This window comes from Triticum dicoccoides, chromosome 1A (assembly GCF_002162155.2).
Source record: "Triticum dicoccoides isolate Atlit2015 ecotype Zavitan chromosome 1A, WEW_v2.0, whole genome shotgun sequence".
Taxonomy (NCBI): Eukaryota; Viridiplantae; Streptophyta; class Magnoliopsida; order Poales; family Poaceae; genus Triticum; species Triticum dicoccoides.
In genome coordinates, this window is record NC_041380.1 from 356,967,800 (window position 1) to 356,982,688 (window position 14,889).

Genomic DNA, 14,889 nt, shown 5'->3' on the forward strand with positions numbered 1-14,889 from the left:
CAGGAAGTGACCTGCATCAATATTATTTCGTTTACTTGTGTAAAGTAGTGAACTAAATAGTACTCTTGTAAATATATAGTTTAACGTCATGTTAGTTCCCAGACAAAGATGGGCATCATATGGTGCACCTTTATTTGTTGAACTACTTCTGTTCAAGCACTCTTTTGATGCTATGAATGAATTATGACAATTTGCCATCCCACACCATCTACTAGCTTGTACTATTGTTTTTCTAAATAGAATTTGTTCTTTCTGCTAAATATTTGCATCTTCTTTATTCCAGATGTGAGTACAAGAATGAAAAATTGGTTCCTAATGATCCCATGCCATTCTATTCCTTATGAGAAATCTTGAGGGGTTGCTAATCTTCTGACATGGTCAATTGCGGGTAGGTTGATTTCAACCTGGATTTACATGGGGTGTTGAATGTGTATGTGCTATATGTGTTAATCTATTATGACATACAAGGGTGTACAAGGGAGTTTTGCTCAGGAAAAACCTAGCCATACAATATATTTGTACGTCTTATTCTCTTCCTTCACCTTAGATCTAACGCATCACGTGGGAGTAGCGTATCACTCCATGGACTGGAGCAATGGATATTTCCCCTATGCAAGGAGTTCAAACTGGACGCGGACAACCGAACGCATCCTTGTGCATCGTCAATGATGGGCTCGCAGTAGAGTCTTGCCTAGCTCGAAAGCAACGGGAACTTTTAACAAAAACAGGAGACTTTTTCCTCCGTTCGGTTACATGTGTCCGCCAACCAACCTCAAGCGTAAGCTGCATCGCACCGTGCTGCTCTCCCTGCGGACACGACGGGTTGATCATTAATTGTGAGGTTTCGTGGGCGGCCGGAAATGCGCCGAAACGCTCCAAAACCCGAGTTCCCAATCATCTCGATCGTACGCCAAGAGGGAGGCATCGCGTGTCACGTCGACCTTACCTGATTGCAACGTTGATTCTGCTTTTCCGACTGGCGCCTTCCATGACGACGAGGGCAGCAGTGGACTTTTATGGGTCGAGTAGGTAGGAGCTGCTTTCCTTCGGTACACATCATGACTCGTACTTTGTGTAAGAACACGATCGATCGCCCAAGATACCTACGTATTGTACTCCCGCTCGTAGTTGGGTCTGAAATTGATTGTTTTTTCCTTGCTGTGGCGTGCGCTACGTTTTTTGACTGCACGGGTATGTTCTCCCCATTAGTGCAGCCTGAGGGGACAATTGAGTTTTCTAAAAAAAAAGAAAGGGGATAATTGAGCATACATATTAGGTCACTGTTTTTTTTTTGAAACGGAGTCGCTCTGTTAGTTTGACTACAACACAACATGGCATCATTGATAAACACAGTGGGCGTTCGCCGGCTGTTTCGACAAATTTGGTCAGCGGTTCGTACATATACCAATAGTAGTTTTCTCAGCAACGAAGCGAAGATAGTCGTAAGAGCCAGGTAATAAGACAATCTTAAACTTAATCAAATGAATGAGATCAACAAGGGGATGTAGCTCAAATGGTAGAGCGCTCGCTTTGCATGCGAGAGGCACGGGGTTCGATCCCCCGCATCTCCAATTTCACATTTTTTTTTCCTGCGCGATCTTCTAGTACTACCACCAATGGTCGCAGCAGATTGCGTCGCGCTCCACTCCGGCTATTTTTCCAAGGCTCAGCAAGCCGCCGCCCAGATGCCGCCTGCACGAGCCAACCCAACCCAACCGCGGAAGGCCGATGTTGATCCGTTTGTCCTGCAGTCTCCTCCTAGGAAAGCGTCAAGTCCTTGGACCGATTTGATCTCCATTTTGTGGCCAGGCTCCCGTCCAAGACCCCCGTTTTACCACCCCGATGATACGCACGAAGACGGACGGGGTCTCCCCAAAGCCGCTGTCGTTTCGTCGTGTCCAATTATCCAGTGGGTCGATCGATCACACCGAGGACGCCTGATTGCGTCGCGCGCGCCCATGTCTGATCTGTCTCCGTGTCATCCCAGCCTGTGCCACAACGAGGCGATAACAGGGGGCTGTTAGCGCCTCCTCACGTGCGCCTGTCTGTTCTTGGCATGAAGTGCGGATGCTGCGCTCTTGTTTAATTAGCCATTAACTGGCCTAATGGTCTGCTGCTCCACTTGGAGAGTTAACAACGGAGCAGCTGGTGTTGTAAAGAAGCTTCCTAGATCATTTTTAATTGGTGGCACCGTGTAAGCCCCAGATCAACTGGATGAAGAGACAATGCGGCTCAGAGGTGGTGGTGCCGGACTGCAATTTACTCAGTCAAACACATGATCAGCAGCTATTATATGCATTATTTGCAGCAGCAACATTGCTATGGCATGTATTTTTTTACTGCTATGTACTGTGGCGTGGAGCGGTGAGTGGAGTTTTCACAGTGAGTGGCAGCTGGGACACAGGAGGGGCCACAGTGTGGTGCGATTGGGAACCTGATGCTCCAGATCCGCCGCGACACATCCCGATGCGGTGACAGCTAATCGCCGGGGCCCACGTGGCCCAGCGGGCCGCTTACGCATTTTACCGAAACCCCCCTCATTCTTTCTGAGCTACCAGTTCAGCCCTCTACATCAGACGACTTTTCTTCGCGACCCTCCCCGTATTTCCGCTCCTATATACGAACGCGCACCACACCCGCAGTTATTCTCGGCCCGCTCCCCTCTCTCTAGGCTCTGCTTCTCTGTCTGGCTTGCGGAGATGGCGGTGGCGGCGGCGACGGCGGATGTGGTGGAGGAGCTCACGAGGGTGTACCGGGAGCTGCCGCCGCGGCCGGCGGTGGAGGAGGTGGAGGCGGCGGCGGCGGTGCTCGCCTCGGCCGACGCGGAGGAGGAGGCGCGCCTGGCGGACGTCGCGCGGGAGGAGGCGGCGCGGCTGCGGGAGGCGGAGGGGGTGCCCGGGGAGCTCCTCGCCGTGCTGCGCGAGGCCAGGCGCGCCGCGGTGCGGCTGCGCGCGCTGCAGCAGCGCAAGGAGGCCGCGCACGTCGTCGAGCTCGAGAGACGCTTCAAGGTGCTCGACGGCCTCATCCAGAGGGCGTCGCGGGTCGTGTCCCCTTCCGGCGAAGGTAGCAGAAGCGGCGGCGGCGGTGTGGAGATGGCGGTGGTAGTGGAGGAGATGGATGCTAGGCGTAGCGACGTCGCGGCGGCGGCCGCGGTCGGGGAGATAGAGCGCGGAAACAGGGGTGTTGGCTTCGGCTTGGACACCAAGGCCGTCTCGTCTCTGCTTCGCAATGGTTCTACAGGTGATTTTTTCGCCGTTACTTTCATGCTTCGGCTTCGCCATGGTTCTGTTAGGATCACGATTGTACTTATTACTGGACCGGTGTTGTTTCTATGGAGCTGTGTGGATTTTGTTCCGTGTTCATATTAATTGTTGGAATCAGGAAATCTTGGTTTATACTCCTGTAGTAGTGGTAGTTCAGGTAGTTCCATTACGCTGCACTGCTCTTTTTTTTATGGAAAGTTGACTACAGAAACTAGTACTAGTAGTTTGATTAATGTATAGTAAGGCACAAGCCACTTTATTTCTCTCTGCCTCTTTTAATTTTCTACATCTATTTTGCCATGGGTACTGCTATCATCTATGGTGCCCACAAATTTATCTGTGCATTCCTTTTCAGTAGTTTTCTGTTATTATTAGTAACTGGAACTATGGGGCATGGCCCCTGCGAGTTGCGATGTTTCTGTGTGTTGGTGTATAAATTATGAGATTCTTCAATTTTTAGGTACTTGCTATTGTTTGTTTGGAGTGGAATTCTTCGCAGGTTTCATATCCCAAACATTTTTCTAGAGAATGAAAGCGATCCCCCAAAATATCCATATTTTTCATGTTATGATAATTACTACTCCAAAGGAACTTCACTCCCCATTTTTGTTGTAATTTGCATTTAGGATCCTAATATCTTGAATGCAGAAGCTTAGCCATTTGACTTCTGAGCTGTTTTTTTACACCTAATAGATTCCTTTGGCATCACATGCAAGTTCTATTAGTCAACTCTTTTGCCTAACTAATTTTTTAAAGGAATACACTAACCTACTGCAGTTTATTAAAACAAAGATGTACACAAAGAAAATTAGAAAAAGTTAGATAACCAATCCTTTAGCCCGACGTAAGTATTTCTCTTGGTTCTACGAAACACTAAAATTATTTCCTGATTTCCTCCTTGATAGTGTATCTGCAGCAATATAGGCTTGGGGGCACCCCATTGGAAAATAAAAACCATTGGGACACAGTCAGATGTTCCCTGAAACTATTTTTTTTGCTAGGCGCATTCAATGGGGAACTGGGGATCATCTCTCTGTCTGCGACGGTTCTTGTGTGTGTGTGTGTGTGGCGTGCTGATCGTGGGTCCACACCATTCCCCAATGGTGGTAGCTGGATCCACTATGAACAGATGTACCGTTGGCTTCTCGTACCAATTTACTGTGAAACTTTTCTACATCCAAAGTTAATTCACTTGTTTTAAACTTTTAAGTGATATAGGATTATAGGTAGGCATATATCATTGTGATATTAAGCATGGCCAAAAACCGGTTGCCTCGATTGGATGCCCATCTTGATAACACCACTTGAGTAGAAATACCATTAAAAGGATTCGATGCACTTAAATACCACCAAAGTCTTATACATTTAACGTATTTGTCATGCCGTCAAATGCTGATAGCATTCCATGTGGCGAGTGCAAAAAAAAAAGAAAAAGAAAAAAAAAACATTGCCATGCCAAACCAAACCAAGTCCCTTGCCTCTCTCACCCTACGCCAACCGTTGTCCATAGCACTAGAGCCAGGGGAGCAGGAGGAGGCGGATGTGGCTGCAGAGAAAGTTGAGTAGATAATTAGAAGGCCAATCACTTCTCTCAAAAAGGAAAAGAGAAAAAAGAAGGCCACTTGCTAGTGGTCTGTGCGTAGATTGAGAAATACCCCTTACCCATTCTCGAAGAAGACTGTATCACATTATTCATATTGAATTCCAAATAATCTAACAGAGAGAAATTCAGGTGGTATCGGTGTTGAAATTCTTCAGTTGGTATTTTGCTAGAGCTTGCATTTATATTTCTAAGGCATAGATAGTCAATTTTCCCCGCTACACTGTATTAATTATTGTTTAAGGTGCTTTGTAGTATAGGCCTAAACCAATGCAGAGGCTGGGGGTCACTCCTCTATGAAAAAAGTATGTGTCTAAGCCATTTTTAGGCAAGTAAAGATCAATTTGTAACAGTGACATAAATGTGATTAATGTTTTGAGCTCTCGGTACTCATTGTAACTCATGCTTGTGAACATCCTGCAGGCAGTGATATGGTGGACCAGAAATTGAGCCTTATCCAAGTGGCAAGCCTCATAGAGTCATCTGCAAAGAGAGGGACTACGGAGCTCAATCTCCGAGGGAAGCTGGTAGACCAAATCGAGTGGCTCCCCGTTTCACTTGGGAAGTTGCAAGATGTTACTGAGCTTGATATATCTGAGAACAGGATCATGGCACTCCCATCAACAGTTGGTAGCCTTAGATACTTGACAAAGCTTGACATCCACTCAAACCAGTTGATCAATCTGCCTGATACATTTGGGGAACTATCTAGCTTAATTGATCTTGATTTGCATGCAAACCAGCTGAAGTCTCTTCCGGCATCATTTGGAAATCTCACAAGCCTAGCAAACCTTGACCTGAGCTCGAATCAGTTCAAGATACTGCCAGACTGTATAGGAAAATTAATGAACTTGAGAAGATTAATAGCTGAGACGAATGAGCTTGAGGAGCTACCCTATACTATAGGGTCTTGCATATCTCTTGTGGAACTTAGATTGGACTTCAATCAGTTAAAAGCCCTTCCAGAAGGTATTGGGAAGTTGGAAAAGCTAGAAATTCTCACATTGCACTATAACAGAATCAAAGGTCTGCCTACAACAATTGGTTCGCTTACCAGACTGAGAGAGCTGGATGTCAGTTTCAATGAAGTTGAAGGAATCCCTGAGAGCATTTGCTTTGCGACTAGCCTTGTAAAGTTAAATGTCAGCAGGAACTTTGCTGATTTAAGAGCACTACCAAGATCAATAGGAAATCTTGAGATGCTTGAGGAGTTGGACATCAGCAGCAACCAGATAAGAATGCTGCCAGATTCATTCGAGTTCCTTGCAAAGCTTCGTGTATTTCACGCCGATGAGACTCCGCTAGAAGTACCACCAAGAGAAGTTATCAAGTTAGGGGCTCAGGTGTGTATTTATTGTCGCTCTGCTATAAGTTAATAGTAACTTTACTCCTTAGATAACTGAATGATGTTTTCTTTTGCGTGTCAGGCGGTGGTCCAGTATGTGGCTGATATGGTTGCTTCAAGAGGAGCAAGCCAGAAGAAAACAGACGGGACAAGCTTCTGGGCCTGGTTCCGCTCACTGTTTGGTTGCTGCAAAAAAGATGAAGAACTGGGATTGGTTCCAGCTTAGCTGAAGCATTTCGTCTGTATGTATGTATCATCATGATTTGTTCATGTCCCAGGTCAGCAATGAAAGGAAGGTTGCCCTTCATGTTGATTCTTTGCATTCTTCCTACGTTTGTGGTTTGTGTGTGTATGTGTAGTTTTCTTGTAAAGGTTCACCACTAGTTCTTTCTTCAAGAACTAGTCATATTTACTTCTGTGTGTAACTCCACCTGTATTATGAGATAGCATATGACCCTCAATTACATTAAACATGTCTATCTGAAATTTGTATGCGATCTGTCTTAAGTACTAGTCCTGATGCACTCTTTTCCTTCCATATTAAGATGTTCAGTGTCTTACAAATAAGTACTGCATGATCGTGTCAACTGTTATCTATAAGCTGTAGATCCGTGAGTATTCTCTAAGGCAAGAGATGACAATGATGATATTCATGTAAATGATTATGATTCATAACATACCCTGGCTAATTTGCTGGATATTATTCACCATATTATCTTATCTACCATGTGACCTAAAATTGCTTATATTATTATTGTAGCTTGACTTTTTATATGTTTACGCTATCCCCATCCATGTTGCCTTGTGTTATTTGTTGTTGGTGGATGGATAATTGATATGAGGATTCAAGACTGATGGTTCCAGCCAAGCTCTCTATTACTTATCCGGAGAATAATCTTAACATGGCGTAGAGACTTTGTGTTGAGAGGCAGATATAGTGTCACATCAGCAATAAAAGAAGTCAGTGCTAATCCTTGGTGAAAGCGATCTAATCTTTGTTCAATATGACAATAAGCTGTTAAAATCATGTCCGTCACCTCCTCTCACACCTTTGTTTGCTGGGACAAACAATTATCAGGAAAAGATGGACCGAAACCATTCGATGACTTCTGCTCTTGCCCTCACTGAACCGACTTGGATCTCACTACGATTCAGATAAAATCTTTACCAAAATTGGGTTCCGTAGAGAACCACTGGAGGCCATAACCGCCACCAAAAAGGGTTTGCCAGCTGACAAAACTGTGTCTGTTACAGTTGCTATGCTGGCTTGGGACCAGTGTCATGATAAACTGCTATATGTTCGGTGGGCTATAGACTACAGTAAATAGACTATAGGCGTATTCATCTGTATCCATGCTCTTATTCCATGGTGCGTCTGCCTTGATATTTCCTCTAGGTTATTGCAAATGCACGTAAGTATATAGATATATCTAGTGCTTAACCTGCTACATGGAACGTTTTCCTGCCCGTTTGTGCTCACACTGTATTGTGTTTTGCCATCAAAGGTACCTGGGGCTGCTTCAGTTTGGCTGACCCTGACCGTGGCTGTGCTGTTAACTTTGTTGGAGTTTTTTTTTGCGGGGTAACTTTGTTGGAGTTAATCTTGTCATATACTCCATACAGTTGCATGCATAAGAAGGAAGAAGTCAAATTGAGTTGGATGTTTAGGGACATCATCAAACCTTAGCCAAGAAGAATAGGATGTCATGCTTATATCAGCCGTCATCCCTAACTATATATGAACTGTCATCTACTTAGGCATGAGTTGTGCAGCAGATGAACTAGATGGAGGTGCACAACTGTAGCAATGTTGGTTACTGTAGCACCACCCTAGAAGTCTCTGTCTAAGGGGAGGCACCCCGTATGTATAATTGTAAGCTTGAGGCACCCCGTATGTATAATTGTAAGCTTCTACTAGTACTTGAGATATCTAATAAAGCTTCTTATACTAGTAGTAAGAGCAACTCCAACGGGGCGACCCACTTCGTCCGCGGGCGTCCGTTTGGGTCGGCGCGGACACAAAAGTTGGCCCAACACGCCGATCCAAATGGATGCGCGTTCGCTTCTCGTCCGCCGGTGACCTATTCCAGACCCATTTTGAGCCGGATTTGCGTCGGCATGGACACGAGACGGACGCGCGCGCTCGCCTCTCCCCCTGCCCCCCTGGTCGGTGGCACATTGGCCTCTCCCGATCCAACAGCAAACCCTCGCCCGCCTCCTTCGTCGCCGACGCCGCCGCCCATTTTTTCCGGTGACTCTTCAGCTGCCGGCGCCGCACATCCCCTCTGCAACGCCGCCACCTCCCATGTCGCCCACCACCGCCGTCTTGCCACCGGGGAACCGAAAGCTTCCCACCCTCGCTCCCCCGACACAGTCGTGACCGCGACCAAGAAGCCGCCTCGCCGCCCCGGCCAGATCCTCACTGGCACGCTCGTCGGACGCCGGCAGGGCAGCTAGCTGGTTCGTGCGCGCCGCGACTCCCTTCGTCGTCCGTCTCCTTCATCGACGCCCGCAAGCTGTTTGACAGTTTGTCAAGGTACAAAATGGACTCCGCCGACGAGTTTTTTTTCACAATTTCCTTTGCGACTTCGACAATTCGTCGTCCGATGACGAGGAGGAGATATTGGCTGCCGTGTTGGCCATCACCACCTCAATAGCCAACGCCCGGCGTTCCCTGGCTTCATTCCAGGCCACCTTTCGGCGTTGAATCACAACCGAGAGAGCGGGCATTTCCTTCTTTGGAAGGACTACTCAACAAATCCGTTGTTCAAACATCAGAAATTCTGCCGCTGTTTCCGTATGAGTAAGCATCTTTTCAACCGTATTAGAGAGGGGATGGTCGGCTGTGCTGACTATTTCGAGTGCAAGTATGATGCCGTTGGAAAGATTGGTTTCTCCTCTTATCAAAAATGCACTGCCGCAATCCGAATGCTTGCATACGGAATGCCCGGTGATCTCGTTGACGAGTACGTCCGTATGAGCGAGTCTGCATGCCTAGATTCCATGTATAAGTTCTGCAAGGCTGTTATTGCTATGTTTGGCCCTGAGTACTTGAGAGAGCCGACTCCTGAAGATACAACCCGTTTGTTGGCGATGAATGCCAGCAGGGGCTTCCCAAGAATGCTTGGCAGCATAGACTGCATGCACTGGGAGTGGAAGAACTGCCCTTCTGCTTGGCAAGGATAGTATAAGGGCCATGTCAGGGCTTCCACTGTCATACTAGAGGCCGTGGCGTGTCAAGATCTCTGGATCTGGCACTCTTTCTTTGGCATGGCCGGATCACATAGTGATATCAACGTGCTTCACCGCTCGCCGGTGTTTGCTAGGCTTGCCAAAGGCAACAACCCACCGGTGAAATTCACTATCAATGGCCACAACTACGACAAAGGATACTACATGGGTGACGGTATCTATCCTCAGTGGACCATTATTGTGAAGACAATCCCCAACCTTATCGGAGAGAAGAGGAAAAGATTTTCCCAATAGCAAGAGAGTGCTAGGAAGGACGTCGAGCGTGTCTTTGGTGTTTTGCAATCTCGATGGGGCATCGTTCGATATCCTGCTAATACTTGAAGCATGCAGAAACTGTGGAAGGTGATGACTGCTTGTGTAATCATGCACAATATGACCGCAGAAGATGAGCGCCCGGAACGTCTGTACGATCAACGATTTCAGTTTCAAGGTGAGAATGTTGTGCCTGAGCATGGAGGAGCGGCAACGTTCGAACAGTTCACCCAATTTCATCATGACATGCGTGATTGGAAAATGCACATGCAATTGCAAAATGATTTGGTTGAGCATGTGTGGGCTCATGTTGGCAACCAATAGATGTATCTTTTTTATTTGGCTTGCAAAATTACGTGAGACATTTTTACTTTTATTCGGCTTGTAAAATTATGCTATTTTATTTGATTGAAACTATGTTATTTATTTGGTTGTGGACTATATGTTTGAATGCAAAAGTTGTGTGTGAAACAATGCAAAAAATGAGCTATTTGTTGAAATAGGCCGGCCAGCCGGCCACGCCGACACATATGAGTCTGCGTGTTGGGTGCACTGCCGACCCAAATCTAAAACAGGACGGACGACGGGTTGGCGGCCGACTCAAACAGACAAAAAATAGACAAAAGCGCCGTCCGTTTGGGTCGACGTGTTGGAGTTGCTCTAAGGTCTTTGCGTAGCTGGGTGTGAAGCACATCTCTTCAGAGAGAGTCTTCAACAACAACTAGAGAGCTAGGGCGTGTTTGGTTTCCTGGGCGCATCCAACTTGCATCGTATGAAGGAGCTTGGTTGGGGTTGGCCTGGTTGAGCTAAAGCAAGAAGAAGTTGAGATGTGTGTTTGGTGTACTTGCACGATACGGGCCAGGCTCATCTCAGATGTTGTTTGGTAGGCTGCATGAGGACAAGCAGTATGATAAATGTGGAATTTGATTCTAGGTGATTATACATGTATAGTTATTTTGATGACACATGCACTCCAGGTATCTTTGCTGGTTAAAATAAAAGAACATGATCAAACACAAATAAAAAAATCGTAACATTTTGAATCTTGCAAATTTCGTATGAAGATCCTTTGAATCAAAGACGCAACTAAACAGGGAAAGAAAACAAACGAAAACCATATACTTCTATGTGTATTCCATTGTCAACATTCATGAGGTCATATTAAACATACATGCACAGAACAGCTAGCCATTTGAAGGCACTTCTTTACTGTCCATCTGCTCTAGCTAACTGATATTTTGATCCGAACAACACCAATACAAAACAAAACTAGCATGTCTCTCTCTTGTTCTTCTTCCTCTAGCTAGCTGATCTCTTGTTCTTCCTCCTGACCAAATCAAAACAAAAAAATACACAAATTATTCAGTTAAGCTTAAGCAGGAGATTGAGCAGCAAGGGCACAAGTGGATCAGGTGGGCGGCAGCTCTCACAGTCAGATCAAGGAGGGAAGCAGTGCCATCTTTACAAGGCCAACGGCCGAACCAAGCAGGAGATCGAGCAGCAAGGGCACAGCTGGATCGGGCGGGCGGCAGCTCTCACAGCCAGATCCGGCGGGCGTCCGCGAGCGAGGGCGCGCTGTGTACGTGTCGCCGGAATCTCGTGTTTGCTGTGACGGCCAGATCGGGCGAAGACAAGCAGGCACGGCGAGATCCAGGCTGGGGGATGGGAGGGAGGACCGGAGCTTGGGACGGTGGGGAGGAGGAAGAGAGGAGAGCTTCCTTGGCACCGGTGACGAGATGCGGCGGCAAAGATGCATCAGGGACGGCGAGATCCACCAGCGTCGCACAGAGGAAAGAGCGTCGGGAGAGCAGGGGAAATGCGAGCCGCCAGACCGAGGGAGGAGAGACCTGCTCGAGAGTTTGCACGCGCGGGTGCAGGCTCGCGGAAACGGCCGATACCTGCGTGCGAGCTCAGCCTGGCTGGGGGGACTATTTTACGTCAGTCGGGCCTGGCCCAGAGAGACATGCAGCCTATCAAACATTGCAAAAATTGCATAATGGATGCGATGCAGGTGCGAGCCAAGGAACCAAACACGCTCCTAGTGATTCTGACAAATCCATCATGTCTTGTCTTTATGTAGAGCTCTTGTTTGTGTCCGGAGTGGGTTGTGGTTTGTTTGTGCACATGTATGTAGGCATTTGGTGACTGGTTTTATCCCCGTAGTGTCTTTGTGACTTTGTATCAACTAGGCGATGGCAATGCTCTACTCGGAGGAAAATGGGCGTCGTTAGTTTCCTAAGAGGATCTCTAGTACAACACCTATCCTATAACTCTTTAAACACTCTTTAAGGAGTTATTGGCAAAAGGAGAGTACCCCTTCGCTCATGCCTCTTGCGGCCTTTTAGCTAGGGTTTCCTTCCTTTCGCGGCGTCGCCGCCGGTACGCTTCGTCTCCTATGGTTCTTGGGTCTTGGAGGTGTGGTGGATCTCGACCCTTGCTGACGGGAGGGCACCATTTTTAGGCGTTTTTTTGTTTTCTTAGGGTTTATGCCATGTTCATGAAGACGAGGCGGAGGCGGCTTCTTGAAGATAGAATAAGGTCCTTCCCGCCTAGCCCCTCTCCCGGCGATGCATCTAGCGTCTTCGGAGGGCGCGTCGAGGTGTGTCTCTGATCGATCTCATGGGATCCGGTCGGCGTTTGTTTGTGGTAGATCCGCTTGGATCCAGTGTTCATTCGTGTAAGTCTGTAGGTTGGATCCTGCCGATCTAGGCTTCTCTTTATCGACGGCGGTTGCTATCTGGTGCACTGGTCCTATGAGGCCTTAACACGACGACTTCCCGACTGTCTACTACAACAATGTTTACACTGGTCTAGGATAGTTTCATTCAAATCATGCAAATTAGAGCCCAAAACAAGAGCAGAAGTGTTTGGAAAAGTAGATATGACAGAGATGTATCAACTCCACCAGGCTTAACTCATTGCTTGTCCTCAAGCAATTCAGTTGACAAACTGAAAGTGATAAAGAAAAACTTTTACGAACTCTTTTGTTCTTGTATCTGTATATAAGCTTAAATAACACCCTAGTTTTCAGCAAAGATCATAAACTAACCATGCAAATGATAACACTTAGAAACCACATTTACTCATATCAATGGCATAATCAACTAGCGAGCAATAATAACATATCTCAAGCCAACAATTTATCCAAACAATCATGCTATAATATGATAACATGGTATCTCGCTAGCCCTTTCTGAGACCGTAATTTCATTATATATTTTTTCACTTTGATTATAGGACTAGGCATCCTAATTACTAGCCTCTCGCATGCAATGAAAAGTGAATAAACACCATCGTGAGAATAACCTGCTTAGTATGGAAGATACTGACCGCACCCTGTCGCTCCATGAGCGGTACCGGCACATAAAACAGATGATTATTTGAAGTATTAGAGGTGGCACATGCAAATTTACTTAGGGCGGGAGAGTAGTACCGCATATAGGTAGATATGATGGACTCATCTGGAACAACTTTGGTTTAAGGATTTCGATGTAAAGTAGCATTCCCGCTTAGTACAAGCGAAAGCTAGCAAATAGATTGAGAAGTGACCAATTAGAGAGTGACAATGGTCATAATCATGCATTGTGAATAATTAACATTGAATACTAGCATGAGTAGGATATAAACACCATGAACATAAATATCGTGGAGGCTATATATGTTGGTTTTGAATCAACTACGTGTGTGAACATGTGTCAAGTCAAGCCACTTGAAACATTCAGAGGAAGATACCATACTAATATACTACATCATAACCATTTTAATGCATGTTGACATTCAAAATAAATCATTATCCACTCCTAGCTACTTAAGCATGGCATGAGCAACTATAATATCTAATTGTCATCACAAACATGTTTACTCATAATATGTTGAATCATGGATGCTGAGTTGAACATATTTACAAAGACAAAAACAAGGAGAGTTCATACCAACGTTTCTTTGCCATAGTCACTTCATCAAATCATCGTCATTATTGCCTTTCACATGCATGACCGAATGATGTGAAAATGATAATAGTGGAAGAGTGTCGTGGACTAAGCTGGGATCTGCAAACATTTTATTCAAAGGAGAAGACAATGTAATATTTGTTCTTTGTTAGATCTGCCACTCAACATTTTCATCATGATCTTCTCCTTATGAGGACTCAACAAAAGAAAATGAAATTCAAAGAAACACACTAAAATATTTTTGGAGTTTTAGTTTTTCTGAAGAAAGCAAACTAACGAAGGAAAAACAAAAAAAATAAGAAAAACTATTTACACGGGAAGTTCCCAACAAGCAAAAGAAGAAACGAGAAATATTTTTGGATTTTTTAATACTACAAACTAATAAACAAGAAAGAAAAACCGAAAAGAAGCAAGAAATATTTTTGGATTTTTCAAAGTTTTTCAAACACACAAGAAGAAAGCAAAATAAAACTAATATGTATATACAATGAAATAGGATGAACACTGACAGTTGGAATGAAATGTGTGAACATGACTGTAATGTCGGTGAGAAATATGTACTCCCTCAAGCTTAGGCTTTTGGCCTAGCTTGGTAATCACCACCGTAGTAGCCATCGGGTCCAATAGGATAGTGGCGAGGCGGTGGCACTCGAGCGTTCAAGGCTGGGCCTCGTTCTCCGTCGCGGCCAATTTGTTTCGGTAAGCAATGATGTCCGGTGGAATGACGACATAACCGTGCCTGGCATGAGAATCAAACAAGGAGGGTGCAGGCAACGGAATAATATCACAAGTATCCTCACTAAATACCAAGTTACAACAAATATGACGAGGAGGCTCAGGGTTACCAATAAAGTGGTGATCTATCATAGCCTGGTGATCCAGATAAACCTTAGGCAGCAAGTAATCATTGTGGCGTATATTAACATTAAAACGTCTTGCCAAGCGAGTAGCATAAATACCACCATGAACTTTACCCCTAGTCCTGTTAGTGTGCAGGAGGCGTGCAATGGTAGCTCCTAAGCTATATGTGTTGTCATTGATAAGTGCACGACATAAAATGGCGAGGTCAGGGGCACTCAGCGTGCCACCTTCCTCCCTAGCAGTCAAACTTTTCCCTATGAATAAAGCAAAGCAGTGCACAACAGGAAAATGCAAACTGGTAGCTTTGGCTCTCGACACGCCCCTACGCTCTATCATAGTTGAAGTACGGAGAAAGTTCTAGAACTC

At 45.7% G+C, this 14,889-nt stretch overlaps 1 protein-coding gene, 1 long non-coding RNA gene and 1 other non-coding gene across 3 annotated transcripts; 2 read left to right on the plus strand and 1 right to left on the minus strand.

The window, feature by feature from the left end:
• Window positions 1–1,498: 1,498 nt before the first annotated feature.
• TRNAA-UGC lies at window positions 1,499–1,571 on the plus strand. Its single transcript has one exon. It is a non-coding gene; the product is annotated as a tRNA-Ala (tRNA).
• Window positions 1,572–2,671: 1,100 nt separating this feature from the next.
• LOC119272878 (plant intracellular Ras-group-related LRR protein 5-like) lies at window positions 2,672–6,732 on the plus strand. Its single transcript, XM_037554238.1, has 3 exons — window positions 2,672–3,240; window positions 5,287–6,206; window positions 6,291–6,732. The coding sequence occupies exons 1-3, from the start codon at window positions 2,700–2,702 to the stop codon at window positions 6,432–6,434; spliced, it is 1,605 nt and encodes a 534-aa protein (XP_037410135.1). The 5' UTR covers window positions 2,672–2,699; the 3' UTR covers window positions 6,435–6,732.
• A 4,080-nt stretch (window positions 6,733–10,812) lies between these two features.
• Window positions 10,813–11,614, minus strand: LOC119289375. Its single transcript, XR_005141503.1, has 2 exons — window positions 11,143–11,614; window positions 10,813–11,039 (listed from the first exon to the last, which is right to left on the minus strand). It is a non-coding gene; the product is annotated as an uncharacterized LOC119289375 (long non-coding RNA).
• Between the last annotated feature and the right edge of the window lie 3,275 nt (window positions 11,615–14,889).

Excerpts from the sequence above, each read along its gene's own strand:
- LOC119272878 (XM_037554238.1), top strand. The coding sequence starts at position 2,700 with ATGGCGGTGGCGGCGGCGACGGCGGATGTGGTGGAGGAGCTCACGAGG. Across the intron at positions 3,241-5,286 it reads GCTTCGCAATGGTTCTACAG|GCAGTGATATGGTGGACCAG; the intron begins GTGATTTTTTCG and ends AACATCCTGCAG. Across the intron at positions 6,207-6,290 it reads TTATCAAGTTAGGGGCTCAG|GCGGTGGTCCAGTATGTGGC; the intron begins GTGTGTATTTAT and ends TTTGCGTGTCAG.